The sequence below is a fragment of the Nicotiana attenuata genome, unplaced genomic scaffold (genome assembly GCF_001879085.1).
Source record: "Nicotiana attenuata strain UT unplaced genomic scaffold, NIATTr2, whole genome shotgun sequence".
Taxonomy (NCBI): Eukaryota; Viridiplantae; Streptophyta; class Magnoliopsida; order Solanales; family Solanaceae; genus Nicotiana; species Nicotiana attenuata.
Genome location: NW_017672860.1, coordinates 124,731 through 137,549, shown reverse-complemented (window position 1 = coordinate 137,549; position 12,819 = coordinate 124,731). Strand labels below are relative to the sequence as shown.

Below are 12,819 nucleotides of genomic sequence, written 5' to 3'. Positions count from 1 at the left end.
TACTTGCCCCCGGTGCTCCTCGTACTCCTATCTCCGATTATCACATTCTGTCTTCGAGCTCGAGTCTGGTCCACCGGGCTCGAACTCGACTTTGCCCGGACTCGGGCTTAGGACGGACCCTCGAGTCTATAAATCGGAGACATATGATTTTGACCGAATACAGAAGGAAAATTATTTGAAGTTAAAATTGTAAAAGAGTATTTGAAAGTTGATGTTGTGTTTGAACATAATATTACTTAGAAAAAGAGCGAAAGATTCTGATTAAAAGCATAATTTAACTTAAAATAATTTTCGAATAACTATTATTTCATCAGTATTCTCAAAGACTAAAGTTCAGTACGTATTCGAAAATAGTGAATTTTGACTATCACAAATATTGAATTATTTACTAGAACATATATTCGGTTGAAACATGATTTTTTTAAAATTGTGTTGAAAATAATTTTTGGGAGTTGAAGTTGTGTTAGGATATGCTTTTTATTTTGAATAAAAATTGAAGTTTTGCGAGTGGAAAAAAAAATTCACCCAAAAACTGAGCCAAACCAATTTTTAGGAACTTGACAATTTTTTAAAATTCTTGTTTTTTAAAAGAAGATTTAACCTAAATAGCAGCCTACCCAATTACTTGAACTAAAAATAGCCGGAATGCATAACATATGTATAATTTATATATAATATGTGTATAATTATGTAAGTAATGTATAATCTATGTATACCGGCTAGAAAAAATAAACAGTGAAACTAACACGATATTTAGGTAAAAATCTCTTTTTAAAAATGGTCACATTTCATAAATAAATAATATTTTTAATTTTTTTTTAAAAGTCGTCAAAATCTATGATCAAAGGGAAGCATTATTTATGGATTTTTTCTTCTCATTTCCGTAGCTTACTAAAGATTTTAACTGGTTTGTCTGTTAATTTTGATTAATAATTTTGTTAATTATATTTTATTTAATTTCCCAACTTGGCTTTTAATTTTATATTTTTGGATCGACATTGTTGTCTTTCTCAACCTTCCGATCTACCGTACATTTAGTTCGATAATTATCGTTGCGATGCTGTTACTCAATAGAAGAATGAATTCAACCACACGAAATGAGCCCCTTTTACACTTAAAAGACAGAGCAAAAGAAGAAGAATCAAAAGCAGATAACTTAGTCAAAAGAACATGCCAAGAATCAAAGAAGATATGGGAAATAGCTGGACCTTCCATTTTCAGCCGATTGGCCATGTTTTCTCTCACTGTTATCAGTCAATCCTTTGCCGGCCACTTGGGTGACCGTGACCTCGCCGCCATTTCCCTTGCCACCACTTTCTTCATTCCCATTACTTTCGGCTTCTTGGTATGTCATTCTTTTTGGATTAAAAGCAAAAGGATTTTTAAGTTATATGCATAGATTATACATAAGTATATACCTCCATGAAGTACGACCCTTACCCGGACCTTGCATAAACGTGGGATGCTTCGTGCACGGGCTACCCTTTTACCTGTAACTACATAAGTAATCAGATTGTTTAAATACCTTTTTTTTACATTTCCTGTGTATAGAATTTAAACTCGAAAGAAAGAAAGTACTCACCAAATGATTGGTTTTTGTAAAATGAGAAAATAAGAAATGAATAATGAGGTTTAGTTAACTTAAATCCATGTCTGATATAGAGAAAACTATCAGCTTCCTTATATAATTTTTTTGTTTGAAATTTTGTTGATGTTATTGAAGTATTATTGATTGGTCAGCTGGGAATGGCCAGTGCTCTGGAGACATTGTGTGGCCAGGCTTATGGGGCAAAGCAATACCATATGTTGGGTGTATACTTGCAACGTTCTTGGATCGTGTTATTTATCAGCTCGATATTACAGTTGCCTCTTTTTGTTTATGCCGCACCTATATTGGAGCTACTGGGACAGCCGGAAGCAGTGGCTAAATTGACCGGAAAAGTGGCAATTCTGCTGATCCCTATGCACTTGAGCTTCCCTTTTCAGTTTACTTTGTTAAGGTTCCTGCAGTGTCAGCTAAAAACATCTGTAATAGCTTGGGTTTCTGGTGGAACATTTGCTCTACATGTGATCTTGAGTTGGATTTTTCTATATAAGTTGGGAGTTGGAATTGTTGGGACTGCCCTCATTCTTGATTTCTCTTGGTGGATTTCTGTATTGGGATTTCTTGCTTACATTGCCTTTGGTGGGTGCACTCATTCTTGGACTGGTTTCTCTATGCAAGCGTTCGTTGGTCTTTGGGGTTTCTTTAAGCTCGCTGTGGCTTCTGGGGTGATGCTATTGTATGCTTTCTTGTCCCTTATTTCTCTCTTTTATTAGAAACACAGTCACATTAATATAACAATGTTCGATATTTCAGGTTGGAGCATATTTATTTTAGAGTGCTAGTTATTGTGTCTGGGTACATGAACAATACTGAGGTTGCAGTTGATGCGCTCTCTATCTGGTTCGTTCTTTTTTATAGTATATTCAGCTCAAGTAAATGCTATCTTTTGCTTGATTTTACGAGTAATTGATGTTCTTTCTCCTCCAGTATTACAATCATCGGGTGGGAATCCATGATTCCACTAGGCCTTTTGGCGGCAACAGGGTATGTTCATCAAATAGTTGAATTTATTTCTACTGTTTAAATCAAGTTTAGCTTATGGTGTGTTTATCTTTTCTCTTCTGGTACATGAATGCTTACCAATAATAGAAAAGAGCATATCTCGTTTCTTGTTTTCTGCCACTGAAGTTTCATTGGGCTATAGTACTATACGGAAGTTTCATCTGGCCGGTAACCATAAATTTTTCTTTAAATACAGGGTACGTGTTGCAAATGAACTTGGAGCTGGAAATGGGAACCGTGCAAAGTTTGCCACGAAAGTTGCATTCTTGAACACTTTAGCATTGGGCATCTTATTTTGGTCAATAGTTATGGCCTTTCCTGATATGCTTTCAATGATATTCACGTCAAGTACTCCTGTCATTAAAATGGTGTGTGGATTTGCATTCTTGTTGGCAACCACAATCCTTTGTAATTGCGTTCAACCAGTTCTTTCAGGTGAGGAATCTTAAAGGAGGTTAACTTTAATATATTGACAGTGTAAAACAATTTTTGTGCTATCATATACAAAAGGAAAATTAGAGATAACTTTTCATTAAAAATAGAATTAGTAGCGTAGAAAATAAGGTAAGATAACTACTACAATAGGTTAAAATACGTCAATAATGTAAAGATTCTTTAAAAGTTAAATCCATCTCAAAGTATTAGATGCTGACATTTATATGAAAAACCATGTATTGTAGTTAATTATTTGCTACAATGTTTTCAGGCGTAGCAATTGGATCTGGTTGGCAGGCACATGTGGCATATGTCAACTTAGGCAGCTATTATTTAGTAGGAGTGCCCCTCGGAATATTTTTTGGATGGTCACTAAATTTTGGATTAACGGTATGTAAAACAATAGACCATGATATTTTAGTATCTGTCTCCCTTTGTAATATCAACTGTGGTAAAACGACTACAATCTAATATACTCAAGCGTATACTGGAGATGACATGTGGTAAGTAAATTTGCAGGGCTTATGGTATGGCATGATCACAGGGACTATAGTTCAAACATTGATATTAACGATTATGACCATCAGATGTCAATGGACCATATAAAGAGGTATAATATCGAACTGGCTGTTTAGCTTGAAACCTTTCTCCCTCACCTAAATTTTGTATAGAATGTTTAACTTTTTCTACTGGACATTCATCTTAGGTATGAGAAGCTGAAATTCGAGAGGAATGTTAACAACATTGTTCTTGATTCATTAACACTCACTAACAAAGGGTCTCACACGCAAGCAGAAAACTTGGGGTCTGTTAATGTTGGAAGATAGCTGTGCTATTTGTTGATATAACATTTCCGTGACACATAATATCTTTGTTCCAGTTGCTTTTGTATGTATTTTTTTAACTATTCAACGTTCGAATTCACTGGTCTACTAATCTAGATTTGCATCGAGTAAGTTCATTAAAGAAAGTAAAGCGCTCCAACCACTTGATCTTGTGCTTGGTGTTGGTAACTATTATTGCAGAGCAGAAACTGATGAGGTCTTAGATGTAGCTAAATGCTTATTATCATGTGGACTCTGCAGCAGTCTGACCATGCTCATACTATTTTGTTCATTTTGTTCTTCCTTGAAAGGAGGAAAATGGTACAGGAATGAATCAAAAGACCAGAGGATTAGCATCAGTTTTTCATTATTTTTCAGAGAAATCAGAGTTTTCAGAACTCACATTTTTGTATTTTTGTACAAGTTCTGCGGAGGAGAACCATAGATGCCCCGGTTAGGAGGTGTGAACAGTAGAGGGCGGCCTAAGAAGTATTGGGGCGAGGTGATCAGGCAGGACATGGTGCGGCTTCAGATTTCCGAGGACATGGCTCTTGATAGGAACATGTGGAGGTCGAGCATTAGAGTTGTAGGCTAGGGGGTAGTCGAGAGTTTCTCCCTCTTTGTACAGGATAGTCTAATAGAGTTTTGTCTAGGTCTGTTAGCAGTCTATGTTGTGTTCATATTGTTGTTTTGCATAGTTTTGTGTTATTGTCCTTTCACTTATTTGTTGTCTCTTATGTTGCTGTTATTACCTCTAAAAGCCCACGAAGTCCGGGACCGTTAGGACCGGCCCACGAGGCCCATTTAGGCCTAGGGCCCGGCCCGTTTGCCAGCCTTATGTGGAAACAACAATATCAAACATTTTAGTAGGAAAAGATATAATTTTTTTATGAGTTTAGGCAAGTGGAAGGATGAATACAATCCGCCACAACTCAGCTTGCACCAAAGTAGAAGGAAGTTCGAGTTACCAAAGACCAAAGTACTATGTCTGGTGGTATATTAGCTAAAAATATACATTTTGAATTTCTCAAACTAAACTTCTCAATTTTGTGGCTGATTGGTTCCATATTAGTGAAATATTTACTAGTTTCACGAAATTTTTCCTATAATTAGCGGCCCTGGTTCATACCAGGTGGTACGTGTATTTAATTTCAGCACATGTTTTAATGCATTTTTATGTGATTTAGGTACTTGTCATTTATATTACTTTCTGATGTATGAATCTCATTTGTCGGGTTCAATTTGTTACTAATCTCTAACGATCATTGCTTAGAAATTCGTTATCTTTTTATTAAATCTGTGTTAAGTCTCATTGTAATAGAAAAAAAGAAGGCAACAAAATTATCCTGGAAAAGAAAATTTTACTAGTACTAGCATTTAATTGCTCCTTAGCGTGAAAAGCAATGAAAAAAGTGCTATAACCACATCTTTTGTCATCTCTTTTGTTATCAAGTCATGAATCATGACTATAATCAAGTTGGCATTCAATTGCTTGAGAAGGAGCCAATTTTGATTTCGCTACTTGTCCGTTTCATTTAATACTACGTTTGCTTTTAAAATCGTTTGAATATATATTGACCCATTTTTATATTTGACATAATCTTTTTTTTAAATGACACTTTATTGTATAATTAACATACAACAACAATTTTTGAATCTAGTTAAGTACAATAATATAAATTAAATGGAGAGAAAATATAAATCATAGCTAAACCGCACTGTATTGTCCCCTTAATGGGATCGTTTGAAATAGTGAGCTAGAAATATGACAGTGTTAAGCAGTGAAGTTCCTTAGACCATCTCCAACCCTCACACCAAATTTCACATCAAAATGGTGTAACACCAAATTTACTCCAACCATTACACCATTTTTTACACCAAAAAATAATATTTCTTCTCTCTCTTCTATATTATATTATTATCTTCTATTTAAATTTTATTTTTTATTTCCTTCAAACAAATACTATCTTTTTTCTTTTTTCCATATTGATTATATATAATTCACATTCGCCACTTACTAAACTTATGTTTTATGTTTTTTAATGTAATTTCGATTTTAATGTATCCTCCTTTGATGTACTTTAATTATAATGTATTTTTATTTTATGTATTGTTAATTTTCTTTTTAAATTTTAGTTTTCACTTTTCAATTTTAGCAACATTAGATATCTTACATTTGCATTTTTTATTTTTAAATAATGGTTAATTAACTTATAATTTTATATAAATATAATATATACAAAAATTAATATATCAAAAAAATAGAATATAAAATTAAAATTATAAAGATCTTAATATAAAAATTAATTATATACACAATATATGATAAATTAAAAATTCAAAAAATAAAAAGAATAAAAAAATAAAATAAATAAATACAAATTTGGTGTCAACACTATTCATGCACTATAATGGTGCAAGAATTTGGTATTCCATTGGAGCAAAAAAATATTAAATTTTACACCAAATTTGGATTTGGTGCAAAATTTAGTGCAGCCTGAGATGGCCTTATCATAAATGAAATCTAGTGTTAAATCAACACAACCGACCGAACAATTACCAGCTCTACAAATTCGGATCGGCTCAATGGAGGTAATTACCTTATTAAATAATCATATTGATATTTTGTTTTTTGAATGAATGCAGGTTATTTGATGAGGCGCTAATATGTTGTTACAGATTCCAATGGCCGCGTGAACCCTTTATTTTTGTAATGATGCATAATTTATGAAAATATACTATTCCCTCCAGTCTATCACGTTAACTATTTTTAGCTTTTTTTTTTATGATCCATAATATTTATTTTCTTCAGGAATTATTTATTCTTTTTTTCACAGTTGCACTTGGAGTAAAGTAGGCCTATGAGTATTTATTGTATTTGCAATGAAAAATTAAGATTAATATGGTCTAATTTATTTTTAATAGTGTAAAAAAATACAATTAAATTGGAGTACTCTTTTAAAAATAAAAATAAAAACCACACACACACAAAGGTTTTCGATTAACTATTGCACTTGTTTACTTCACAAGCTCTAATCACATGGATGGATCGATCAGTCTAAGACCAGTTTAATTTTTCGATTTTAAGATTCATTCAGATTACTTTAATAGGTACTGGCTGTTAATGTAATTTAATTAGTATTGCTGACTGTAAATGTAATTTCTGTTAGTATTAAAACTAGTAGTTGACAAAAAAAGACTGTCCATACTGATCGAAGTTGTAAATGAAATGATCCGAACAATTCAAAATTGACAACTACTTTGCTATCAGTCCAATTACGCTGAATGTAAAACTTTACGCCGTCATCGTATTACTTGGGTTCTTCTATAAACTCCCTACAAAATCGCCCCACGATTTTTCATATACAACTCTCATTTTGGTAACCACCTACTAAATTTTACACCTTGCTCTGCCTTATTCTAGTATATTACAAAATGGGCAGCGACAAAGATAACGACGAAAACCGGCAACCGTTGCTGGCGGAGGCAACCTCCGCGAACTGGTTGCTGTCGAAAAATACAGTTGAAAGAGTTGATGAAGATGATGATAAGGATCTGAAAACAAGAGTATGGATTGAAACCAAGAAACTATGGCATATCGTTGGTCCGTCCATCTTCAGCCGTATAGCTTCCTATACCATGAACGTTATCACTCAAGGTTTTGCTGGACACCTTGGTGAAGTTGAACTTGCTGCCATCTCCATTTCTAACACCGTCATTGTTGGCCTCAACTTTGGCCTCCTTGTATGTATATCTCCCTTCAATATTATATATACACAGATTGATGTGACATATAATAATTAAGCTTCTGGTATAGTAACAAAAATAATACAAGAATTATTTTTAGGTTACATGTTTCATTCTTATCTACTATTGTTAACCGTGGCGGATCTACATGGCCACTTGCGGGTGCTCAAGCACCCGTTATCTTTGACAAAATTTAATAAATTAGCATAGACAATTATCAAAATATTTCAATATATATTAAGCCTAAATTTTTTTCTCTTTCTTTCAATTTTATTTTTTGGCGAGCACCCACGAATTTAAAATTCTGAATCCAGCACTATTTTACTTGTCGGTTTTCTTGTTAGAATTTCTTACTATATGTACGTTGCCAATCAACAAAAGTGAGTGAGTAACTTCTGTTTTTCGGGTATGATTTTTGACATGGAAATGTAGCTAGGAATGGCGAGTGCATTAGAGACGTTATGTGGACAAGCTTTTGGAGCAAAAAAACATCACATGTTAGGAATATACATGCAAAGATCATGGATCGTTCTATTTCTATGTTGTTTCCTATTGCTGCCTCTCTACATATTCGCCACCCCAATTTTAAAAGCGTTAGGCCAACCGGATGACGTGGCAGAACTATCAGGAGTAGTGGCGCTGTGGTTTATACCGCTGCACTTCAGCTTTGCGTTTCAGTTTCCGATACAAAGGTTTTTGCAAAGCCAGCTGAAGACGCCGGTTCTCGCTTGGGTTTCACTGGCGGTGCTGGCGATTCACACGGTGGTTAGTTGGTTGTTCGTGTACAAAATGAATCTTGGGATAGTGGGAGCCGCCGTGGCACTGGATATATCGTGGTGGTTGTTGTTTATTGGGCTGTTTGGGTACACCGCATGTGGTGGATGTCCAGAAACGTGGAGTGGTTTCTCTACACAAGCATTTTCGGGACTTTGGGAATTCATTCGACTCTCTGCCGCTTCTGGCGTCATGCTTTGGTAAGCAAAATTAATACTGTGTCAACTAAATTAAAACAGAGGGAATACTGCTCTTAAACAAAAATATTTAATGATTTTAATTGTAAATCTCCTTGGATATCTGACTTAATTATACTATTTGAAGACAAGATTTGGGAATAAAAATTGTGATTACAAGAATCACAATCTTATAATTATGTATTGAACATTTATTTGCAGCTTGGAGAACTGGTACTATAGGATATTGATGTTGATGACTGGGTATTTGGAGAATGCAACGCTGGCTCTTGATGCGTTGTCCATCTGGTAAGCCATTCGTCGTTTCTTTGGTTCCTTATAAAAATCAATTCGAGTTTCACGTACAATTTTTTTCTTTCGACTCCCCCTCTTCAGTTCTTATCTTTCCTTTTCTGTTTTTTTATTTTTACATTCTTATTGTACTTTTGACCGACTCTATTGCAGCATGAATATTAATGGTTGGGAGATGATGATACCGCTTGCTTTCCTCGCTGCCACCGGGTATTAGTATTTTCTTTACTTTTATATATAAAATCTTGTTCTTATTATAAAGTGTTCTTTTAATTTATCTTTGGGCAGACAAGTAAGATATTCTCTCCGTTACCAATTATGTGATATTATTTCCTTACATATGGAGTTAATTTTTTTTTTTTGAAAGTTGTGATCTAAAACAAACTTTAGATATTTGTATAGTTATAAATCATCTCAATAAGGATTAAAAAAAAATTTAAATATAAAATTTACAATAGACTAAAAAGAAAATTATGTGACAGAAAGAGAAATAAGTAAGAGATACTTGCAAGTAATATGTCTAAAATTGGAGATTTAATTTATAATAATCAAAATATTCTTTATTATAAAAATGGTTTGAAAACCAAATATGCATAAAGCAGAATAGAATAAAATAAGAAGGTTCTATAGTCACACATTTGCTTTCTTTAAAAGAAGAAATAATGAAGTTAACCAGCGAACATCTGTCCTGGATGTTGGATTTTAAACAGGTAGAGAAGCAATATTGAGTCTTTTCGACCTGAAAAAGTGCTTTAATTATGTAACGAAGATTAGAAACCTAACATCACGACTTGTCCCAGTCTCTACTAATTATTATAGTCGGGCCTTACGTCCTGTCCTTTGCTCTTGTATATTCAGCTCCTTCTGGCTTCTAGCTTTGAGCTAAACATGTGTGATGCATGATAATTGACACAAAGACGTATTTCTATAAACAACCTACACAATTAATGTAGAAAATGATGTCCTCGTCTCTTTTGTACCATTTGGTTAATATGCAAATTAAATGGATAGTGACAATTAGATGAACGATTGTCTGTCGTTTGGTTTGCTTTTGAAATTCACATTAGAGTTTGAACTGATAAGTTCAATGATTGTCCTCATATTTTAGCTTTTATAAACCAGAAAGAAGGAAATGAATGATATGATCATTGATCTGTTGAAAATACCAGATGGTTTAATTTATCCCACCAGGAATTTATATTTTTTTCACATAGGGTTAGTATATATAAATTAAATAGTCAATTGAGCATGAAAGGTGCAAACAATGTGTTAGGTGTACAAATGTAGCCTTCTTTGTGTCTGCTTTTAATCCCTTAAGCAAAATTAAAGCTTTCTTTTACAAGTCTACCTACTCCACCATTTCAACTTATGTGCATAGGACGACAAAATTGGGACGTAAATACGATACAACTATATAAAGACAAGAATTCTTGACACATATATTCTAGTCTACGAGAAAGTATATTTTTCTTCATCAATCACACTCATAGCAGCTACATCTATTTGTACTCCTTTAGAGGACTTTTAGCTTATGTTAAGTGATTGTTTGCATGTCAAAAGTACCTACGGACCTTTTATAAATAAGCATTCAAAAACATTTAAGTACCTTGAGCATTTGTTAAGTTTATGACTATTTACTTGGACTATCATATTAAGTCGAAAAGTGTATGCTTGCTTGAGCTATATATGTGTGTGTTGGTATTCCGCCCGTCCCAATTTATGTAATACCCTTTCATTTTTAGTTAGCTCCAAAAAGAATAAATTAGTTTTAAATTTAGAAAGAATTAACTATAAACTTCCGATTTTACCCTTAATAAGATGATTTATAACCACAAATTCTTTTTTGGATTGTTTTAGAGCATAAGTTTTAAAAGTCTTTTGCTACTTATTTCTTTAACTTGGTTCCCAATCAAATATCATCACATAAAATTGGAGCGGAGGGAGTATTCACTATTGCTTACTTGTACAAATGAAGAACCTAATATTGCTTCACCATATAATCATTTTGTTCTTCCCAGAGTGCGAGTAGCAAATGAACTAGGTGCTGGAAGAGGAAAGGCCGCAAAATTCGCAACAGTGGTATCAGTGGCACAATCCACCGTGATTGGGTTAATCTTTTGTGTAGTAATAATGATATATCAAGATAAATTTGCTCTAATCTTCTCATCAAGCCTTGATGTCCTAAATGCTGTCAAGAAGATATCATGCCTTCTTGCCGTTACTATTCTTCTAAACAGTGTTCAACCAGTTTTATCCGGTAATTACATTACTTTTTTGTTCTAAGTACAACATATTATAAGAGTTTAACTTTTATATACTGCCCGTGGGAAAGATCACTTTTAATAGAGAGATGCAATATTTGTTACAGGGGTTGCTGTTGGATCAGGATGGCAATCAAAAGTGGCTTATATTAATCTAGGTTGTTATTACCTTGTTGGGGTCCCTCTTGGAGTTCTTATGGGTATGGTTCTCAACACTGGTCTTGAGGTATGTTGGTCTCTTTTTTTTTTCTTAATCATGTTACTAAAATTAATAAATTAATATTTATCATCAAATTTGCTTGTAACTATTTTATAAGCAATCTGATTGTGTAAATACTTTTTAGATCATACCGTGTACTCCTTTGTATATTTAGTTTAAGAAAATAATTAAATGTGTGGTTTTATTTTTCTCCTATATTGGGAATGTGGATCTACATTGCGGAGTGACAAATTTTGTGGTTATAAATGAAAAATGGAAATTGCAGGGCATGTGGGCAGGAATGATTTTTGGAGGGACAGCTTTGCAGACGATAATACTGGCTTTTATAACGTATCGTTGTGATTGGGAAAAAGAGGTATGTCATGATCTTTTTCCAGGAAAATGCAAAACTCTAGGGCTTCTTGTTTTCCATTTTTTCCCCCTTTTATCAAAACCCTTCATCTTAACAATAAAATTATATATTTCTTGGCAGGCTGAAAAAGCTAGAATGCATGTGGAGAAGTGGTCGGAGCCACCTCGAGCTAGTCAATCGTAGATGATCATTTCCTTTTTTAGTCAACGTTGAGTCGTTGACTTCTTCTATTTTTGTTTAGTTTCCTACCCCTGTTTATTCTTTGAGAATAAACATTAAGCAATAACATGCTTTTTAATTTTGTGCAAGGGTAATTTGTTCAATGAACATTGTGGATAAATCAAGATTGAGCGAGTAGCAAATCAAATATGACAAGTTCAAAAGTGTGGGGTTCAACTTTCTCGAATGTCCTTGAACCTTCAATGTTCGTATTTGATTTGATCTCAAAGTAGTTGAACTTGAGGCACTCATTCTATAGATCCCTTCTTCCACGAGAACAATTAGAAAAATGGCATGTATTCAACGGTTTGTTCTCTCTTGAAAAATTTAATAATATAATATTTGTGATCGTTTGGAGGCAAGTAAAATATGCATAGAGTAGTAATGTGTTTATCTCAAAAATACCAGCACCAATTAAATTTGATTTGTGATTTTAAAGACATGTTCAATACTAATTAATAATCAAAAAGTATAACGTATAAATGAAAGAAATGAATAAATCAAATCAGTGTTGCTAGGCAGTATCGACCTCGAACCAAAGTGACCTCGAGACAGATTAAGAACAATAGAGCAAGAATAATAAAGCTAAAGGACAATTCTGATGAACAATGGGCGAGAAAGTAAGAGAGTATATTCTTTTCCAATGATTAGATGATCTTTACAAATGATTGGGTCCCCTTTATATAATAGGGGAACCCTAAATAAGGTACATTTCTATTTACAGTAAAGAATCTTATTGGGACAGCTGTCTAACCGCCTAGTACGGATTCGTACAAATCTATTCTGGGATTTACGCCATGATTTTGGGGACGTGGCAGGAATCTTGCTCATTCTGTTACAAATCTATAGCGGCATTATCTCGAGGCCTAGTCATAGTCGAGCCCCAACGTT

The 12,819-nt window shown here is 33.7% G+C and overlaps 2 protein-coding genes across 2 annotated transcripts; both read left to right on the top strand.

The window, feature by feature from the left end:
• The first annotated feature begins 1,004 nt into the window (after positions 1-1,004).
• On the top strand, positions 1,005-4,060 carry LOC109214738 (protein DETOXIFICATION 27-like). Its single transcript, XM_019378689.1, has 8 exons — positions 1,005-1,345; positions 1,741-2,282; positions 2,360-2,446; positions 2,534-2,590; positions 2,805-3,043; positions 3,315-3,433; positions 3,563-3,653; positions 3,750-4,060. Exons 1-7 carry the CDS (start codon positions 1,058-1,060, stop codon positions 3,647-3,649), a joined length of 1,419 nt encoding a protein of 472 aa, XP_019234234.1. The 5' UTR covers positions 1,005-1,057; the 3' UTR covers positions 3,650-3,653; positions 3,750-4,060.
• A 3,021-nt stretch (positions 4,061-7,081) lies between these two features.
• On the top strand, positions 7,082-12,277 carry LOC109214737 (protein DETOXIFICATION 27-like). The gene is made up of 8 exons (XM_019378688.1): positions 7,082-7,611; positions 8,047-8,588; positions 8,787-8,873; positions 9,030-9,086; positions 10,895-11,133; positions 11,245-11,363; positions 11,623-11,712; positions 11,830-12,277. The coding sequence occupies exons 1-8, from the start codon at positions 7,303-7,305 to the stop codon at positions 11,890-11,892; spliced, it is 1,506 nt and encodes a 501-aa protein (XP_019234233.1). The 5' UTR covers positions 7,082-7,302; the 3' UTR covers positions 11,893-12,277.
• The last annotated feature ends 542 nt before the right edge of the window (positions 12,278-12,819 follow it).